The sequence below is a fragment of the Hippocampus comes genome, unplaced genomic scaffold (assembly GCF_001891065.2).
Source record: "Hippocampus comes isolate QL1 unplaced genomic scaffold, H_comes_QL1_v1.1 scaffold7, whole genome shotgun sequence".
Classification (NCBI taxonomy): domain Eukaryota; kingdom Metazoa; phylum Chordata; class Actinopteri; order Syngnathiformes; family Syngnathidae; genus Hippocampus; species Hippocampus comes.
This window is the reverse complement of record NW_017842060.1, coordinates 7,660,491-7,676,928: the sequence shown is the minus strand read 5'-3', so window position 1 is coordinate 7,676,928 and position 16,438 is coordinate 7,660,491. Positions and strand designations below refer to the sequence as shown.

General features: G+C 43.3%; 2 protein-coding genes across 3 annotated transcripts in view; both read left to right on the top strand.

Annotated features, from left to right (window-relative positions):
- The window catches only part of rhot1b (ras homolog family member T1), a 16,241-nt gene extending 10,986 nt beyond the window's left edge, over positions 1-5,255 (top strand). Inside the window, exons 19-20 of one of the 2 annotated variants that reach the window (XM_019862052.1) lie at positions 2,665-2,787; positions 3,853-5,255. In XM_019862052.1, coding sequence (XP_019717611.1) covers positions 2,665-2,787; positions 3,853-3,970 — 241 coding nt within the window. In that variant the 3' untranslated portion in view covers positions 3,971-5,255. The remainder of the gene's footprint in view (positions 1-2,664; positions 2,788-3,852) is intronic. The other variant, XM_019862053.1, reaches the window with a different exon arrangement.
- A 1,220-nt stretch (positions 5,256-6,475) lies between these two features.
- Positions 6,476-16,438, top strand: part of rhbdl3 (rhomboid, veinlet-like 3 (Drosophila)) — a 40,413-nt gene continuing 30,450 nt past the window's right edge. The window contains exons 1-3 of the mRNA XM_019862054.1: positions 6,476-6,692; positions 6,842-7,286; positions 8,213-8,236. Coding sequence (XP_019717613.1) covers positions 7,167-7,286; positions 8,213-8,236 — 144 coding nt within the window. The 5' untranslated portion in view covers positions 6,476-6,692; positions 6,842-7,166. The remainder of the gene's footprint in view (positions 6,693-6,841; positions 7,287-8,212; positions 8,237-16,438) is intronic.

The window sequence follows — 16,438 nt, the reverse complement described above, 5'->3', positions numbered from 1 at the left end:
CTTTTGATGGCGGCGCGGACACCCGCAGCGGCTCCTCTTGTTTTATGTTGAGAGGGAAGAAATTTCATCTGTGCTGTACAGCACATTTGACAATAAAGTTGTATTCAATTCAATTCAATTCAATTCAAAAACCACAAAATGTGTCAGCCCTGAAAAATAAGTCAATAAGCTATTTGTCACTGTGGCTCCACTTCCCAAACTTTATATGATTTTATTTATTTATTTATTTATTTTCAGCACCAGCAAATGATCAAAGAAGAACATAAATCCTACTACGCCATCAGCACGACCTTCGTTTATGGTCAGGAGAAATACCTTCTTGTAAGTGTCTCGCTAAGATTGATGTCTGTCTTCATATTTTCCATTTCCGTAAAGGTGGCAACGGCTTTTACCTACAACCTGTGACCGTAGGTGGACGAAATTTGTGATCAAGAGCCGCATTTTATTTTTAAATGGACAGACGGGCAAAGTTATTTGTTGATAATAGATACAGTGTTGCCTTCTGAGACGAGTGACTCCGCTTAGGAGTTTTTTTTTTTTTTTGGCCTAAACACTGTTGTTAGGCCATTTTATTTATTTTTTAACTTGTGAGCTCAGACTTGAGATACAATCACTGTATGGTGTGAACTCATCTCACTTCATATCAAGCAGCCCTTTCTCAAATAGTGAAGAATTCATCACAAAAAGCGGATTCAAGCTGTTTATTGCCACTCCTATTCAAAGTTTAAACTAAACCAACCATATAGCTTAGCCTTTCCCTTTGCTAGCTTCATTGCTAAAGCTAAATCTCATCTGTGTTGCTGTGCTTTTAAAAGAATGAATCGAGCAATATTTGGTCCCCGTGCAATCTTTTGCCCACCCCTGCTGTAGACAAATAAGACCAAAGTCAGTATTTTATTTTATTTTTTTGTTCTTCTCAGCTTCATGAAGTGTTCCCTGACTTGGACTACCTGTCTGACGCCGACCTGACCTGTGACATCGTCTGCTTGGTGTATGACATCAGCAACCCGTACTCCTTCGATTATTGCGCTAAAGTCTTCAAGGTACAATTCCCATGCTAACGGCTCTTTTAAAAAAAGAACAGAAAATCCCTGAATTGAATAGCATCTAAACAGGCATGTCACCCTTGCTTTCACAGCAATACTTCATGGACTGCAAGATCCCGTGCATGATGATAGCGGCCAAGTCGGACCTGCCCGAGACGAAACAGTTCTACGGCTGCAGTCCTCTGGAGTTCTGTCGGAGGCACAAAATGCCTCCTCCGCAATCGTTCACTTGTAACACAGCGGGGCCGCCTAGTAGAGACATCTACACCAAACTCAGCACTATGGCCATGTACCCGTAAGTATGCCCATGTCATCGCGCGATTATCTATTTCCTTCTCACAGGCAGCTGAAGCAAAGGAATCAGGTCGTGACTGAATAAACGCAGCACCGCGATGCCACTAGTGGGCAGTAATTACCTTTCGTGTCAGCGACACCGCCTTGTGCCGCAGGAGACGTTATTACTGCCAAGCACATCGACGACACAACTGACACGGCGTCTGTAAAAGCTGATGTTTAAGGTGGAGTTTGAAGTAAAAGATGGTTGACGTTTTGACAAAAGTACAAAACAAATTAAGGATTTTCTCAACATTTGTATGCAGTGTTTTGTAAAAATGCATTTGCACAAATGAAGCTCCCCTATTAATTCCTGACTCCTAAATTCCTGGAGCTCTCTGCAGTTACGTAATTACATTCTCCCTCGCACCACATGAGGAAAAAACATCTCCTATAAGAATCACCTTCCTACCTTTTCTTCCTTCTTTCATTCCTCTCTTTCTTCTGTTCTATTGTCTAGTTTCCCTCCTTCCTTTCATTTTCATTCATCTTCCCTCCTTTCTTTGCAAGTTTTCTTTCATCTTCCTTCCAGTCATCTTTCCTTTTTACTCCCATCCTTTCTTGTTTTTTTTTCATTCCTTCCCATCTCTCATACATTTCTTCCAATGTTTTGCTTTCCTCCTTTTTTCTTTGTTCCATTCCTGGTTCTAACCTTCCTTCAATCCTTCACTTTCAACTCTTCAATCATTCCTTCCTTCTTTCAATCCTTTCTTCCCTTCACTTTCCTTACTTCTTCACACACACACACAAAGTCGCTTAACATTCAACATCTTGCTCTTGTGTGCACATCCGGAGTCGGACAAAGATTGTGTATTAGGGCCTGTCGTGATGTATGTTTCACCACTTTGCTGCGTCACTCACTCGACTTGATGCATCAGCGCGCTTGGCTGCCCTGCGGCCTGGCACCCCCCCCCCCCCACACACACACACACACACAAAGTCGCTTAACATTCAACATCTTGCTCTTGTGTGCACATCCGGTGTCGGACAAAGATTGTGTATTAGGGCCTGTCGTGATGTATGTTTCACCACTTTGCTGCGTCACTCACTCGACTTGATGCATCAGCGCGCTTGGCTGCCCTGCGGCCTGGCAGGCACTGTTGCATTTCCTCCACTCAAGCACAGAGTTCGATCCCCGCAGAGGCTTCGAAGCCTGCAGGGGGAGCATCAACAATCACATTTCTGTTGTGGTGGCAACTCTGAGCGCATTTCTAGAGGATGGCATCTTTTAAAGGCTTCTTCATCTGGCGTGTGTGCGTGTCTGTATGTGTGTCTTTCTCCTCAGCCACGCACGACTGCGCTGCATGTGCACTTGTAACCGCTGCACCTTCTGCTTGTGTCAGAACCTGCTCAACTCCGAGCTGCTGCAGACGGTCAGGGCCAAACTCCACGCTGTGGTTCTCCGCAGGTCCTAGTCCAAGATCTTCTCTCTACTCATCCGGATGTTTTTGTGTAACTTGACTTTCACTTCCACATTTCCAAGCAAGTTCCTTCAGAGGAGAGCTGCCAACAAATCTTAAACGTTACATTAAGCATTTTGGATCTCGGCTAAGGAGATGGTAGAAATGTATTCAGATATTCGTTCTGGGTCCAAAGGAACAAAATGTAATGATCACGCAATCTCATGAGGTTTGGACAGTGATGGACATCTGAACGGGATTTTCTCCAATTAAATGGAAATCTGATAACCAAGTTGAACAAGAATAGAAGTCGAAATAAAGTTTTAATATTTCCTGATTCAAGGCACACGAAGGCAGTCATGATATGACGGTAAAGATGGAATGTTACAAGAACCGAATTGGAATAAGAATAAAGCAGAAATGTGTGAGTACTAATTGAATGTAGTCTTGACTAAGTTGTAAAAACTAGTAATGTTATGAACAAACGAATATGAGAAAAGGTAAGGCTAGATCCTTTTTTTTTTTTAAATTGTCAAAAATATTAATTGGCATCTTCATGTCATTTTAATGAGGGAATGTTGAAGGTCGCACACAGAAACATTCTTGAAACGATGATTTTGACTTAATTCTGGTAATTTCATGACACGACCATAGTATGCACAGAATTTAAACTCCAGCCATCACATTCTCTTTCACTTGTCCTCTTCTTCCATATTATTTATTCTTTTCTTAAATTATTTTTTAACGAAACCGTTTCCTTGCATTCCCTGGCCCGCATGTTGTTTAAAGCGTTTCTATTTTGACTCTTCCCTTTGTTGTCTTTAGGTTGATAGCCTTTTTATTCATTTGGTGAGCCATCAACTGAGTGTCCTTCATTCTTTTTCATCTTTTTTTTTTTTATGGGCCACTTCATCACCATCTTTCATCCTTGACATGTCACTGATGGACATTTTTCTCCATTTCATCCTATTTTGCACATCCCCCTTTGTTCATACACCTCGATAGCAATTCTTTGAAGGGTGTGATGATGACATCATAAATTCCGATGCCCTTTTTCGCTGTCTTTGTCACAGACACATGAGCCAAGCGGACCTGAAGAGTTCTGCCTTCTGGCTGAGAGCAAGTGTCGGCGCCACCGTGTTTGCTGTGCTGGGCTTCGCAATGTACAGAGTTCTGCTCAAACCACGGTGATGCCTCTCATGACTACCCACAACCCTTTCTTGTACGATACATACTATATGGACAAAAGTATTGGGACAGTCATTCAGCTATGGGTGTGATCGACCATATGAAAGTCTTAAAGGAGACATCATGTTCGTTTTAAAACGGTTTTCAGGTGTTTTCACATGTCTGTGACTTTCGGTGAAATACCCCCAAATAGTCTCATAGGCCACTTTGTACACTGCATTTCCTGTCTTGCTGAAATCAATTTTAGGGGCCAGCAAAAAGACAAACAATAAAAAGTCAATTTTTCCGGATTATGTCTTCCGTATTAACAAGATATTTCGTTTAACTTTATGCCTCCATCTTGTTGAGAGGCCCTCTCTTTTCAAGCCACATTAATAAAGACGGTGTTGGATGGGTTCGGTTTAAAAGAACTCCATCACAAATGAGCACCGTCCATCAACATGCTCTCCAAAATCTTCTAAAAAGAATCCCAGAAGAATTGAAGCGCTTAAATCTGCAAAGAGAGCCTTTCTTCATCATTTCCTTTAATATTACTGCATGTGGGTGAAATTGCAACGTGTCCCAATCCTTTTGTCCATCCAGTGCATCAACACAGGTACCAAATTTCTGACTTGAGATGCACTGATATTTATTGTGCTAAAAAAAAAAAAAAAAAAGTTGCAATATTTAATTTTCTACTTCAAAGTGTAATTTTGCTTATTGTGCATGTGTGCAGAAAGAAAACATATATTTATATCGGAGGAATATAAGAAGCTGCTGCTGATTGAAGCGTATTAAATTGTATACGGGTGTGTTCCATAATGTTTTTTTTTTTTTTGGTTGGCCCGTTGACTGCACTTGTCAAGCCGGGCGAGAGATGCAATATTTTAATTAGTGATAGTGTACATACTGTAAATAACTCTGTGCTTGTCCTTCAGACTGGCTGACATGATACTTAAGCATCGATAGTATTGATTTATTTATTGTTTTTGCCTTTTTATGGCCAAGTGTGTGAATGGGGACATGTGACCTGCACAATTTAGTCATGCTGCAAAACACATTTTATCATTTCTGACCACATTCCATCCATTACTCGCCATAATTAGTATGTGCTGTGTAGCTGAAAATGAAAACATCTTTGTTTCTCCCCATGACCTTTTTCGAAATCTCCACCGAATGTCTTGTAGCGGAAGATTCAACGTCAGTCTGTAATGTACAACTGCTTGCCATATGTTACGATTGGATGAACAGTATTTCACAGGCACCACCATTTGGAAAAATCACAATAAATACCAATCATCTGGTTTGACATGTCTGAATGTTTCTGTACAACTGATTAATTCCTCCTACTTGAGAGCTCAAAACGTGGTTCACCAAAGACTGGGTGTCAGCAAAGGCTGCAGATAACATTTGAAATGAAATCCAATACCTGTGCTGCAATCAGACAGTGATTCATTCAGTAATTTGTTCATCATTATTGTGGTTCCAGTTTGCGATGGTGTTTTGCATTGTCGAGAGAACTGTTTTAACCCCTTGTGTACCTACATAAGGTACTGTAGTCAAAATAAATTCTAATTAATCAAAATCTCAGTATGATGTAGTGTTTTTCCCCGAACACCAGGTAGCAGCATTGCGCAGAAAAAAAATTCCACTTAAACCACCAATGTACAGACTTGGACTGATGTTAATGTTAAATTCCCTCTTGGACTAACCTGCAATTTAGCACATTTTCAGGTTCTCCTCATTAAATCTGTTTTGCAACCCTCACACATGCGGCTAACACACCCACAAATTCTCTCATCACGACAAACACATAATGTTGCGGTTTAGCACATTTTCAGGTTCTCCTCATTAAATCTGATGTTAGGTTTTGCAACCCTCACACGTGCAGCCAACACACCCACAAATTCCCTCATCACGACAAACACATAGTGTTGCGGTTACTTTGATGGTCTTAATGAACTCACACACCGCAGAGCTCATCTTTGTGATATTCTCCGTGCATCCTCACACACACAATTCCACCCCACTGTTACGCATATCGGATGTCTCCAGCTAATTTATGGGTTGCTTGTCTGAAAAGGCACCGATCATTAACTTTCTTTTCCGAAAACACCCTCGAGGGTAGAAGGGCAAATTAAAATCACTTCGAAGTGTGGCCCTTTCCCTTTTTTTATATGCCATTTAGCACTGAGCATTTAAGTTGCCCATCCCCGATCTAAGCCACCGGCGTATAGTGGCAGGCACAACAATTAAGTGGTCCACTGGATGGCGGAAGATACAATTAACTTTTTTTTGTGAAAGATAAGATCAAATATGTACAGTACTTGGTAAAACCGTTTGTAAAAGACAAATGGGCAATTAAAGAGTTCGTAAAATACGACTGAAAATCTACTGTAGTTTTGATGACCCCCCGCCCCCAAATAAAAACGTATTCCATTAAATTCACAATTCAGTACAACAATATTGATCATCAACAAAAGGACCAAATGACTTCAACGGAGCGTGTGAGTGACAGTCAGCTGCTGAAAGGGGAGGAGGGAAGGAGGTCGTGCGGGGAGGGGAAGAGCTTTTCCCCATCCCCTCCCTTCTCCCGCCGCGGACGGAGCTCCGGAGCCTCCTGGAGCTAAACCAGGTGGCGGCGGCGGCGGCGGCGGAGTACGCCGGGCGAGCAAACACCTCCCATCACCGATCCACGAGGTGGAGAGAACAAACGTTCCAAATAATCGTGCAGGCGTGGAAAAAGGTACTGTGACGCACTTTAAAAAAGAAAGCTTGAGTGTTTGCTGCATCAACCTTCTTAAAAACGTCTTGAACTCAACTAATATTAGATGGGATTCGTTCCTGTTACTAAGCGATGATGTCATTTCATTTTATTACTATTTTTTTTTCTAGAGTCCTCGACTCCCTTGCTGCTGTTGCGCAGCATCCTGGCTGCTTCCCAAACTTGGACGCTTGCCGCCTTCTCTCCTGTCTGGGATTATCCTAGTTTTCTCTCCTCTCCTTTATCAATCATTTTCATCTGAGTCGGCGGATTTATCAACTTTTCCTTCAGCGAATCTTGAAGTAGCCTCTTCTCCGCTATTTTCTTTCATCACTGCAACTCACCTCGCGACGATGGTGGTCAAGTGAAAGTGACGCCGAGGAAGGAGCCACAGTGGAGGGGAGAATATAAAGCCATGCGGAGTCATCGGTGAGGTACCGCGGCTGACCGAGGAGGATGGCGGGCGGCAACCGGGAGCTGACGGTCACCTCCTCCCCGGCGGTAGCGGCCAATGCGGAGGGAGAGGAAATCGAAGTGTTGGAGAGCACCGAAGTCCTTCCCGTGGCTCCCGAAGACGTGAGTAGGGGGATAACTTTATTGGCGGGCAAAAGTATTGGAACATGTTCCTTTTATCAAGTCACCGTGCACTTACTGTATATTTGTTATATAGATATATCCATCCATTCCCTGATCCGCTTATCCTCTCATGGGCTTGCTGGAGCCTATCCCAGGTGTCTTCGGGCAGTAGGCGGGGGACACCCTCAACTGGTTGCCAGCTAATCGCAGGGCACACATAGACAAAAAAAAAAACATCCGCGCTTACATTCACACCTAGGGACAATTTTTGAGTGTTCAATGAGCCTGTCATGCATGTTTTTGGAATGTGGGGGGAAACCGGAGTACCCGGAGAAAACCCACACAACATGCAAACTCCACACAGGGAGGCCAGAGCTGGAATCAAACCCTGCACCTTTGAACTGTGAGGCCGACGTGCTAACCAGTCCATCACCGGGCCGCCCTATATCTATCGATCGACCGATTGATCGATCGATAGATATCCACTTATCAATACATTTTTGGACAGTTCCCTACTTTTCCCCACTGATTTTCTAGATGTGTGAATGGCAAAAATATTCTAAAATATTCCCACCGACACGCTCTAAAATCTAAGGCATCACTTAACATTCTCCAGTTACAGTTTTAGTTCAAATTGGCTTTTGAATGTGGATTTAAAGCACTTGAATGTGTTCCAGAACAATGGAAAGAGCCGCTAATGACGTCATGTAGTTTTGGGAGAAGGAGGCAATACTCGCACAAATGAGAGCGGCTCCTTGTTGTCATACGCTTTCATATTATCTTCGGCTGCAGCTCAGTGAACACAATGATTAGGTAATAGCCCAGTGCACACAGCATGTTTAGGATAGTATTTTTAGGATCATCCTTTCCAAATAGGTACTCAAGCCTCATGTCTAAATTCCCCTCTTCTCCTTCTCTTTTCCCAGAAATGGAAGGAACTATTTGACAAGGTATGTACCGCAAAATTTCTCAACTCTTGCTTGCATCATCCAATTGTGTTCATTTTCTGTGACCTTTTTTTTTTTCTCCACATTTGCCAAGAAATGCTTCTCACTATTGCCGCCGTTTCAGTTGTTTGGAATAATTATTGGCCAGAAGGATCCAAACAGTGCTAGCTATTAAGCTAATAGTCGGAATATATATAGTTGAATACATATGAAGGAGATACTGTATGTTCGAGACCCACCTGTTACAGGTACAGTATATCATTCCATTCCTAAAGTAATGGTTTAAGTTAGGGGTGTCAAACTAATTTTTGTCGCGGGTTGCTTTGGAGTTACGTCTTCCCTTGGAGGGCCGAATTAATGTTTAGTAATCACATAGTATTATTACTTGTACACAACAAATTGATGGATTCTTCATTTTGGAATCAGCCAAATATTTGTTTGTTGTTTGTTCAGTTATTGTTCAAGTGAGTGTAAACAGGGTCAGAAAATGATTGGAAAATCTCAATGTTATTTATTACACATGACAATTTGACATTTCGGTACAGATTATAGAAAGGATCATGAAAGTTGATTTACATGATCTGCTTTCGCAAACGACATAGCGGGCCAGATCTGATCCCCCGGGCCTTGAGTTTGACATCTGTGTTTTAAGTGATATCTTCTATCCCCCCCCCCCGAGAAAGCACTAAAAACAGAACTAAATACGACATTTATTATATTCATTAAACATTAATAATATTAAGGATCTGTTCAACTGTGGATGTTGGCAATTTTAGCAGAGGTGGCCAGCATCCTGAGGTGTTGATTAAGGGGGGGGGGGGGAGTCGCGTAAAAGAGACTTTTGATATCAAGTCATGTATGTCACTTTAATGCTCGCTGAATTGAGGGATGCCAAGGCTTCACAAGATCTGCTAATTGTGGTTTGCGCTACGAAGTAACTTTCGAAGAACATGTTACCCCAAAACATGGATCGAGTTGACCTTTGAAGTTTGCACTGTTTGCCAAGCGGTGTAGTTTGACTTCTTTCTCAAAAGTGTTTGGGTCTCAGCTGGTCGAGACTGGACGCTCTCGCTTCCCGTCAGCTCCGTTTTCGTGCAGGCTCATTAGCCAAATGTATTTTTAGATTCAAATCGTGCCTCGTGCTGCTCGCTTTATATCCTTTTTGAAAAGCCTGCCAGCTTGCCAAAAAGCAAAACCGGAGGCTTTGGCTTTTGTCAAAGCAAACTCCTGCAGCGACCAGTCGTGTGGGGGGGGGGGGGACACACACGCACTGTAGGGAATTGACCCTGGTCATGCAGTGACGGTGGCACAGACACACATCAGCCAGGCCACTTTGGTTTTAATCACAAGAGAGCGGAACACAGTCCAGCTGACAGACGGTGGACAAACCCCGATGACCACAAAACACAAATGCAAATACACAAAGTCATCACTCTGCTGTCCCAGCACCTGCCTGCCCTGGGGCCCCCATACTTTCCCTTCGAGGAAATTGTATGCATGAACATAAGTGTTTGTGTGTGTTTGTGTGTGTGTGTGTGTGTGTGTGTGTGTGTGTGTGTGTGTGTGTGTGTGTGTGTGTGTGTGTGTGTGTGTGTGTGTGCGTGCGTGTGCGCGCATGTGGCATTTAATGGGGTGAGGCAAAGGCTCATGTCAGACCCAGCTTTTTTTCTTTTTTTGCAAAGACGTGGGGTCCCAGGGGATTACGAGAAAGGGAGGAGCTTCCCGTGTGTGTGTGTGTGTGTGTGTGTGTGTGTGTGTGTGTGTGTGCGTGTGTGTGTGTGTGTGTGTGTGTGTGTGTGTGTGTGTGTGTGTGTGTGTGTGTGTGTGTGTGTGTGTGTGTGTGTCTGCGCATACACGAAGCCTTAAGACTTCCTTTATGTGCCTCCGGCGTTGGTGTCAATGTGAAAAAGTCTCCAAACGGCAGTGTGCCGCTTCCAAATGCGCCGCCGAGCTTTTATTCAGCACGCCTTCCCTTTTGTCTCACAATGACTTGCTTCATTTGTCAAGCGGAGGGCGGGTGACCCCGGCCATCCTCGCCGGCGACGCCAGCATCTCTTAAACGACACAGGTTGCTGCCTCACGCGTCCCGATTGTGCCGGGGATGCCAGATAAAACAAACAGGAAGGAATTCAATCAAATTTGACATGATGCGACGGAGTTTTTCCTGGCTCAAATTAAGCAGGGGCGGCACCGTTCTGATCACTGGAAACAATAGATTTTTTTCTGTGAAGTATTTACAGGATATTAATTTCTCATAACAGTTCTTCTGAGGTCACATTTTTTTTGAACTGGCGATTACCCCAAATTTGATCTGGCTGACCAACCAGTATGAAGTGTCAACTTAGTCCAGATTTGCACGATATGGTTCCAGTGAACCAATGTAATTTTTTTTTCCCCATTTTCTCTCATGTATCCCAGGTTTGATATATGTCATGGAAGCATGAGCATCTTAACCCTTTAAAATAAGGCCGATATCACCCCGATACTTATTACTGGTATTGATTCACGCCCATCTCTCCTGGCCCAGATGAGTATTTGACTCAACAACTCTATTTTCCCTTTTGTGTTGTTACATTTCACTTTGAGGCCAAGCTGGGCAGTGAGGCACCAGATCCAAAAGATGCCCTTATGTGTGACAGTTTCTGCAACCTTTTTCATGCGCTTGCAATCCACAACTCTGGAGTGCAACAGTATCAACCGTGTGGTCAAGTGAGGCTTTTCCCTCTCTCAGCAATTTTTACATTTGCCATTCTTCCCAATGAACACGTTAAATCTTCATCCATATCATCTGTGGCACGCTGATATGCTCCTCCGCATAATTGCCATTGACGTGCGCGCAGATGGCGAGGTCACACTACGCTGACCCTCTCAACATTCCCAGAATGATTGACACCAGCTGAGTCTCGACGATCCCAAACAATTCGGAGGAGCTGCAAATGGTCCGCACTGTATTAAGGAAAGCAATAAGAACAACAGATAACATCTTAAACGATTTAATTGAAAGATTTAATCTTTGTTTATTGTTCTCTGCTGCTGCTGCTCCTCCTCGGGGCACAAAATATATTTCCGTACTGAAAAGCCAAGTTCCAGCTGGCGGAGTGTGAAAACAGTTTCCGCTTTTATGCTCAGGTAAAAATAGCCGCCGCGCCTGTTGATCGGCAAGTGGGAAAAAGACGATGTGCCAGGTTGGCCGTAATTGGTTTCACGGCTCAAACTCACAGCAGCGCTGGCATGAAATTGAAATGTTGCGCTAGGTAAAGTGGCACTTTATGGTTTATCCCTTTGTAAATACTGTGCATATGTGTACATATGATAAATCACAAGGTCAAAACTAAGGCTCGACCGATATGAATTTTTATTTTTTAGTTTTTTGGGAGGCTGGTGCAAATTCCAAAATTTGGCAGAATAAAATTCTGACAAATGATTAATTATACAATTATTTTAAAAACTATGTAATGAATAAATACATAAATATATATACCAATAAAATATAAATGACAAGGATTATTTGTCTTGTTTTTCCCCAAATTGCATTTTGACTGTGTATAGATCTATGAAATAATCTGACTTGAAAAAAATTGCTTTGAAACCGTGTCGATGGTACACTGGAGTAGCAACTCTGCCGTTGCCATGACAACCCAGGAACCTTTCCAGTGATCCATAACATTTATTAGACCAGCCAGGACAACCACATATGAGTTAGCGTCAATTATCAGTGTAGCATTTTGTAAGAGCATTGCCGCACCTAATGATCAGACCCTGTTTGTTTTTGTACCTATTCGAACACAGCCATGTGTTATTGTTTTGTTTTTTGTTGTTTTATTATTTTTTTTAAATTTTAAACATGTACATGAATTGACTTGGCTCCTTTTATCCTGCAGTTACAATCTCTTGAATTTATGGAGAAGACTGCATAAGCTCCTTTCAAACCGTTTAGGACACAATGGTGGTTAAGTCTACGCGAGGAACAAAAACGCTACATGCTGTTCAGTTCTTTGTTCACGTTCTGCGGATGAAACTGTAATACATGCCCACTGGGCATAGTAAAACATCTGTTGACAATGTGTGATGGAAGCTAGAGGTGACCCCTCCCGTCAGGTCTCAGCGAATGTTCTTTGTCCAATCAGATTTCAGCCTCTATGTGCTCTGAGAATCAGTATAGTGATGGCGATGAGAGTTTTATTTTGACCAATCGGATTTCATATTATATATTATCATAACTTTTAAGATAACAGCATTATTCTGTCTTCTGATCGGTTGGCCAGAGCATATATCAGGGGTGTCAAACTCATTTTTGTCATGGGCCACATTTTATTTACAATTTCCCTTGGAGAGCCGTTATGACTGAAACCAAATTAAAAAAAGTCAAGAATAATGGTTTATTCAACTATTGTTTAAGTTACTGGAATGAGGGGTTTGGTTACAAGAAAATGCTTCCAATATGTCTCTTCTTTATTACCTGCGAGAATTTTTCATTTGGGTCGAGATTTTAGCAAGCAACATAGAAGTTGACATGTTTGACTTGCTTTCGCGGGCCACCTAAAAGGATGTGGCGGGCCAGATCTGGTCCCCGGGCCTTGAGTTTGACACCCGTGGCACATATCTAAGAAGTTTAGCAAGCAGCAAGTCTTGTGACTTTAAAAATCTTGCCCAGTCAATCCCAATTTTTTTTTTCATAACCAACAGTTTACTTCAATTTTCCAATCTCGTTTTATTGTCAAACACCAATGAAACGATGCCGTTGGGTTGTCTGAATTGCACATGAAGTAGTTCTCCAAATAAATATGAAATATTTGTCATCTCAGAGCAGCAGTGGTTGACTTTTTCAGACCTCTGCAGAGGTGAGATGAGATCAGCGGACACAAACGGCCAATCGCCAAATCCTCCAAAATTCAGCAAAATCGCCGCCGATTCTCATCCCGGGCCAATCGATCGATGCGGCCCTAATTTTATTGAAATATTTTATACTTGTATCATGTTATTTGATAAAGATTCATTCTCAAGCGTTCCAAGGGATGTTACATGGCACAGTTGCCCGCTGTTACATATTGTGCTTGTGTTAAATATTGATGGTTTCAAGCATCGGCATGTGCTGGAGTTAAAAGTTGGCCAAAATCCTCATCAAATGCCCTGATACCAAATGCACAGCCTGCCACTGAATTTAGGAGAGGCTATTTAAAAAATCTTGGATGGGTGGGCTCTCATTAATGATCCGTTGACAACACTTGGGATCCTCACAGTCACAGCAAACTATAACTTGAAGCCAAATCCCTTTTACAGTGGTCCCGTTGCTTTAATGGGATCATAATAAGCAATAATAATGAGTTTGTGGGTGTGCGTGCATGCTAACAGGCTCTTTCGTAGCCCAGTAGTGAACGTTTCCACCGGGGTGTGCATTTTGCAGGGAGGAAGTTGAGTCTAGCCAGGCAGATGGCACGCCGACAATCGCCTCAAACAAAAGCGGACAGCTAGCAGGATCCGCCGCGTTTAAACCTCTTTGTTCAGATTTATGACGCCAGATACGCTCTCTAAAACGTTGGTTGGCTTTTTCCGATCGCTTTGCGTCTGCCTTCCCGCCAACTGCTTCACTCGCTTGTCGTTAGAATCCGAAAACAAATGTTAGCATAATACGGGGGGGCACATAATCCCTGTCAGTGATGGATATTACCGAATAGAAGCAACATAATCTGCAATCAAATGAACATGTGTCATGGTGATTGTATTTTCTTGATGGCTGTGAAAGTTTGGTGTACAGGCCTTGTTTCGCTGCACAATCTCTGATTGTTTCTTTTGGCAGAGAAGTTTTGGCTCTGTTGTAGAACCACGATGTCTAGTGTCATCAAATCCTTGATCAGATTCCTCTCAAGTCGAGAGTATCGCTCAGATGGAGCACACAAGAGGCTTCCCAGTTTCTAAATTTGAGGGGCCAAAGAAAATGACGTTTTTTTTTAAAAATTCATTTTGACTGCTGGTAATTAGATTAGAAAAATAACTCTTGATTTGAAAAAGGATTGACCCCGGATGCTTGAATTCATTTGCGTGACTGGAAGCAGTGAGATGGCACTTACTGAAAGAGGCAAGTAGCGATGCTACTTATTCTGTTTTTTGCCTTTCATTAATTGGAAAGATGGTCACTATTAAGACGAGTGGTGAGAGTCAAAGCATACAATGCATCGTACAATGTGCAGGCTGCGTGGGTTCAGTTCCCAATCTGTGACGGGCTGAACTGGAATAAGCGGGATAGGAAATGTTTGCATTTTGCAGACGATGACGACAGTATCACAATGCGGTGATTCTGCAGTAATATATGCGGACGCATCTCAATAAATTCTAATACCATAACTGATTTCATTCAGTTGTCAAGAAGTGGAAATGAAACGCGCCGAATATATCAATTCATTCCACACAGGAAATGAATCTTCAGAAAGCTCATTTTCATTTGATAGCAGTGGAATGTGTGACCAAACATCTGACCGGTAGTGTATGTGAAGAAAATGATCATGCAAAATCTTACTGATTGCTCGGCTCTTACTTATTTTGTCATTGCATGCGGGATCTGGGTCGTCTCAGCTCATCCAAGGTGAGCGACAGTGCTTAGTCATAAAGGCCCGACCTTTTGTTTTCCGTTCCCCTATCATCTTACCGGAATGTCTGGCTGCCAAAATCTGACAGCAGTGCCATCGTGCTGAAGTCGGTGACTGTGATGCAGAGGTATTGTAAAGAATAGTTGAAATAAAGACCTTCATGAAAAGTCTATAGGGAGGGGGAACAAAAGCAAAGATTTTAATCTGAATTTAAAGTCATTTAACTAGTTACGAAGGAAATTTGAATGCCACTATTGTGAACCATCTTTTCTGGAAATTCGCTTGCGTTTTCCCCTCATGTCACAATATAATTTGAAATAGCTGCCTCCCAAGAAAGGGCGTGAGGCCGTACATGGACTGTTGACCTCTCAGGATAATGCGAAGCGGCCTGGGAATTCACGTGAGATTCTCACCACTTGGTCGGATCTGTGCCCTGTCTGATGGAGGGGGTGGGGGTGGGGGGGTCAATCCAAAGATCCATCAGGAAATATTTCGCCAAAGTAACACAGCAAGAGGAATAGCCCCCCCCCCCCAATCTATTCATCCATCCAGGTAGTGGAGGGCTTTTTATTGGGGATTGGCAGGCAGGTCAACCCTGAAGGCATCCTTGAAAATGTCCCCGACAACCCCGCTTGCTCCCCCCCTAAAATGACCCTTCTTAACCATTTTCCTTTCTCAACATTTGGAGGAATTGAAGGGGGAGCAGACAGTCGCAGGTCCATTTGCCAGCTTTTTAGAGATCATAAATCTGCGCTGAATGGAGCCGCTGCCGTCACTGGCGCTGGGTTTTGGGTTGACCTCAAGGCAGGCCTGAAGGGAGACGAAGCGATTGAATGGGAGAAGAAGGCAGCCAGCAAAGGGCTCGTCAAACAAATGTTTCTCCCCTTTTTTTGTCTCCCTTCTTCTTGTCTTACAACGCGAGTCAAAGTGCTTGATGGAAGCTTTGGCCCGACGGTAATGAGGAGCTCTCGCCTCGCTGTAAATGCTCGGTCTTGCCAGTTAACTCGCCGATGTGCGTCTGCCTTCGCGCTGACCCGAGCATGCCCTTTTGCCTGACTGACACGGCCACTCCATCGGTGTTTTGTTTGACGCATGTGTGCCTTTTTGACTCTTGCTTTTACGATCTCCGTCTCAAAGAGAGCGACTTTGATGGCGAAAACTCCCCCCCCCCCCGTCTCCTTCAAATGGAGGTCTGTGCGTCTCGTTGTCACGTGCGCATACAAACCTTCTCTCCAGCGTGAACGCTTTACGAAGCAGCAGCGGGAGGTTAAGTGTTTATATGAGCGCACGCTCAAGCGCCTGCTGAGACGCGCTCAGCTTCACTTGGTTGCGACCCCCTTTTTCTCTACTCCAGACACCTCAAGGGGCTTCCCGCTCCTCACTCTCGCGCCTCCTCCTCCATCCCTTCATCTATCAACTCGCGTTTTTAAACCGTATTCCCGCATGCGGTGTCTGAGTGTGTTTATTTACGCATCTGTGAATGCGAGGTGTGTGTAAAGAAGCAGGGGGACTAGATGAGGAGTGAGGACTTTGTGTGTAGACGTTTTGGACTGATATGAACCGTTTGTCTATCCGCTTGACGAGTCATTAGAGCGCTTTAAGAACCAAGAACCAAATCCAG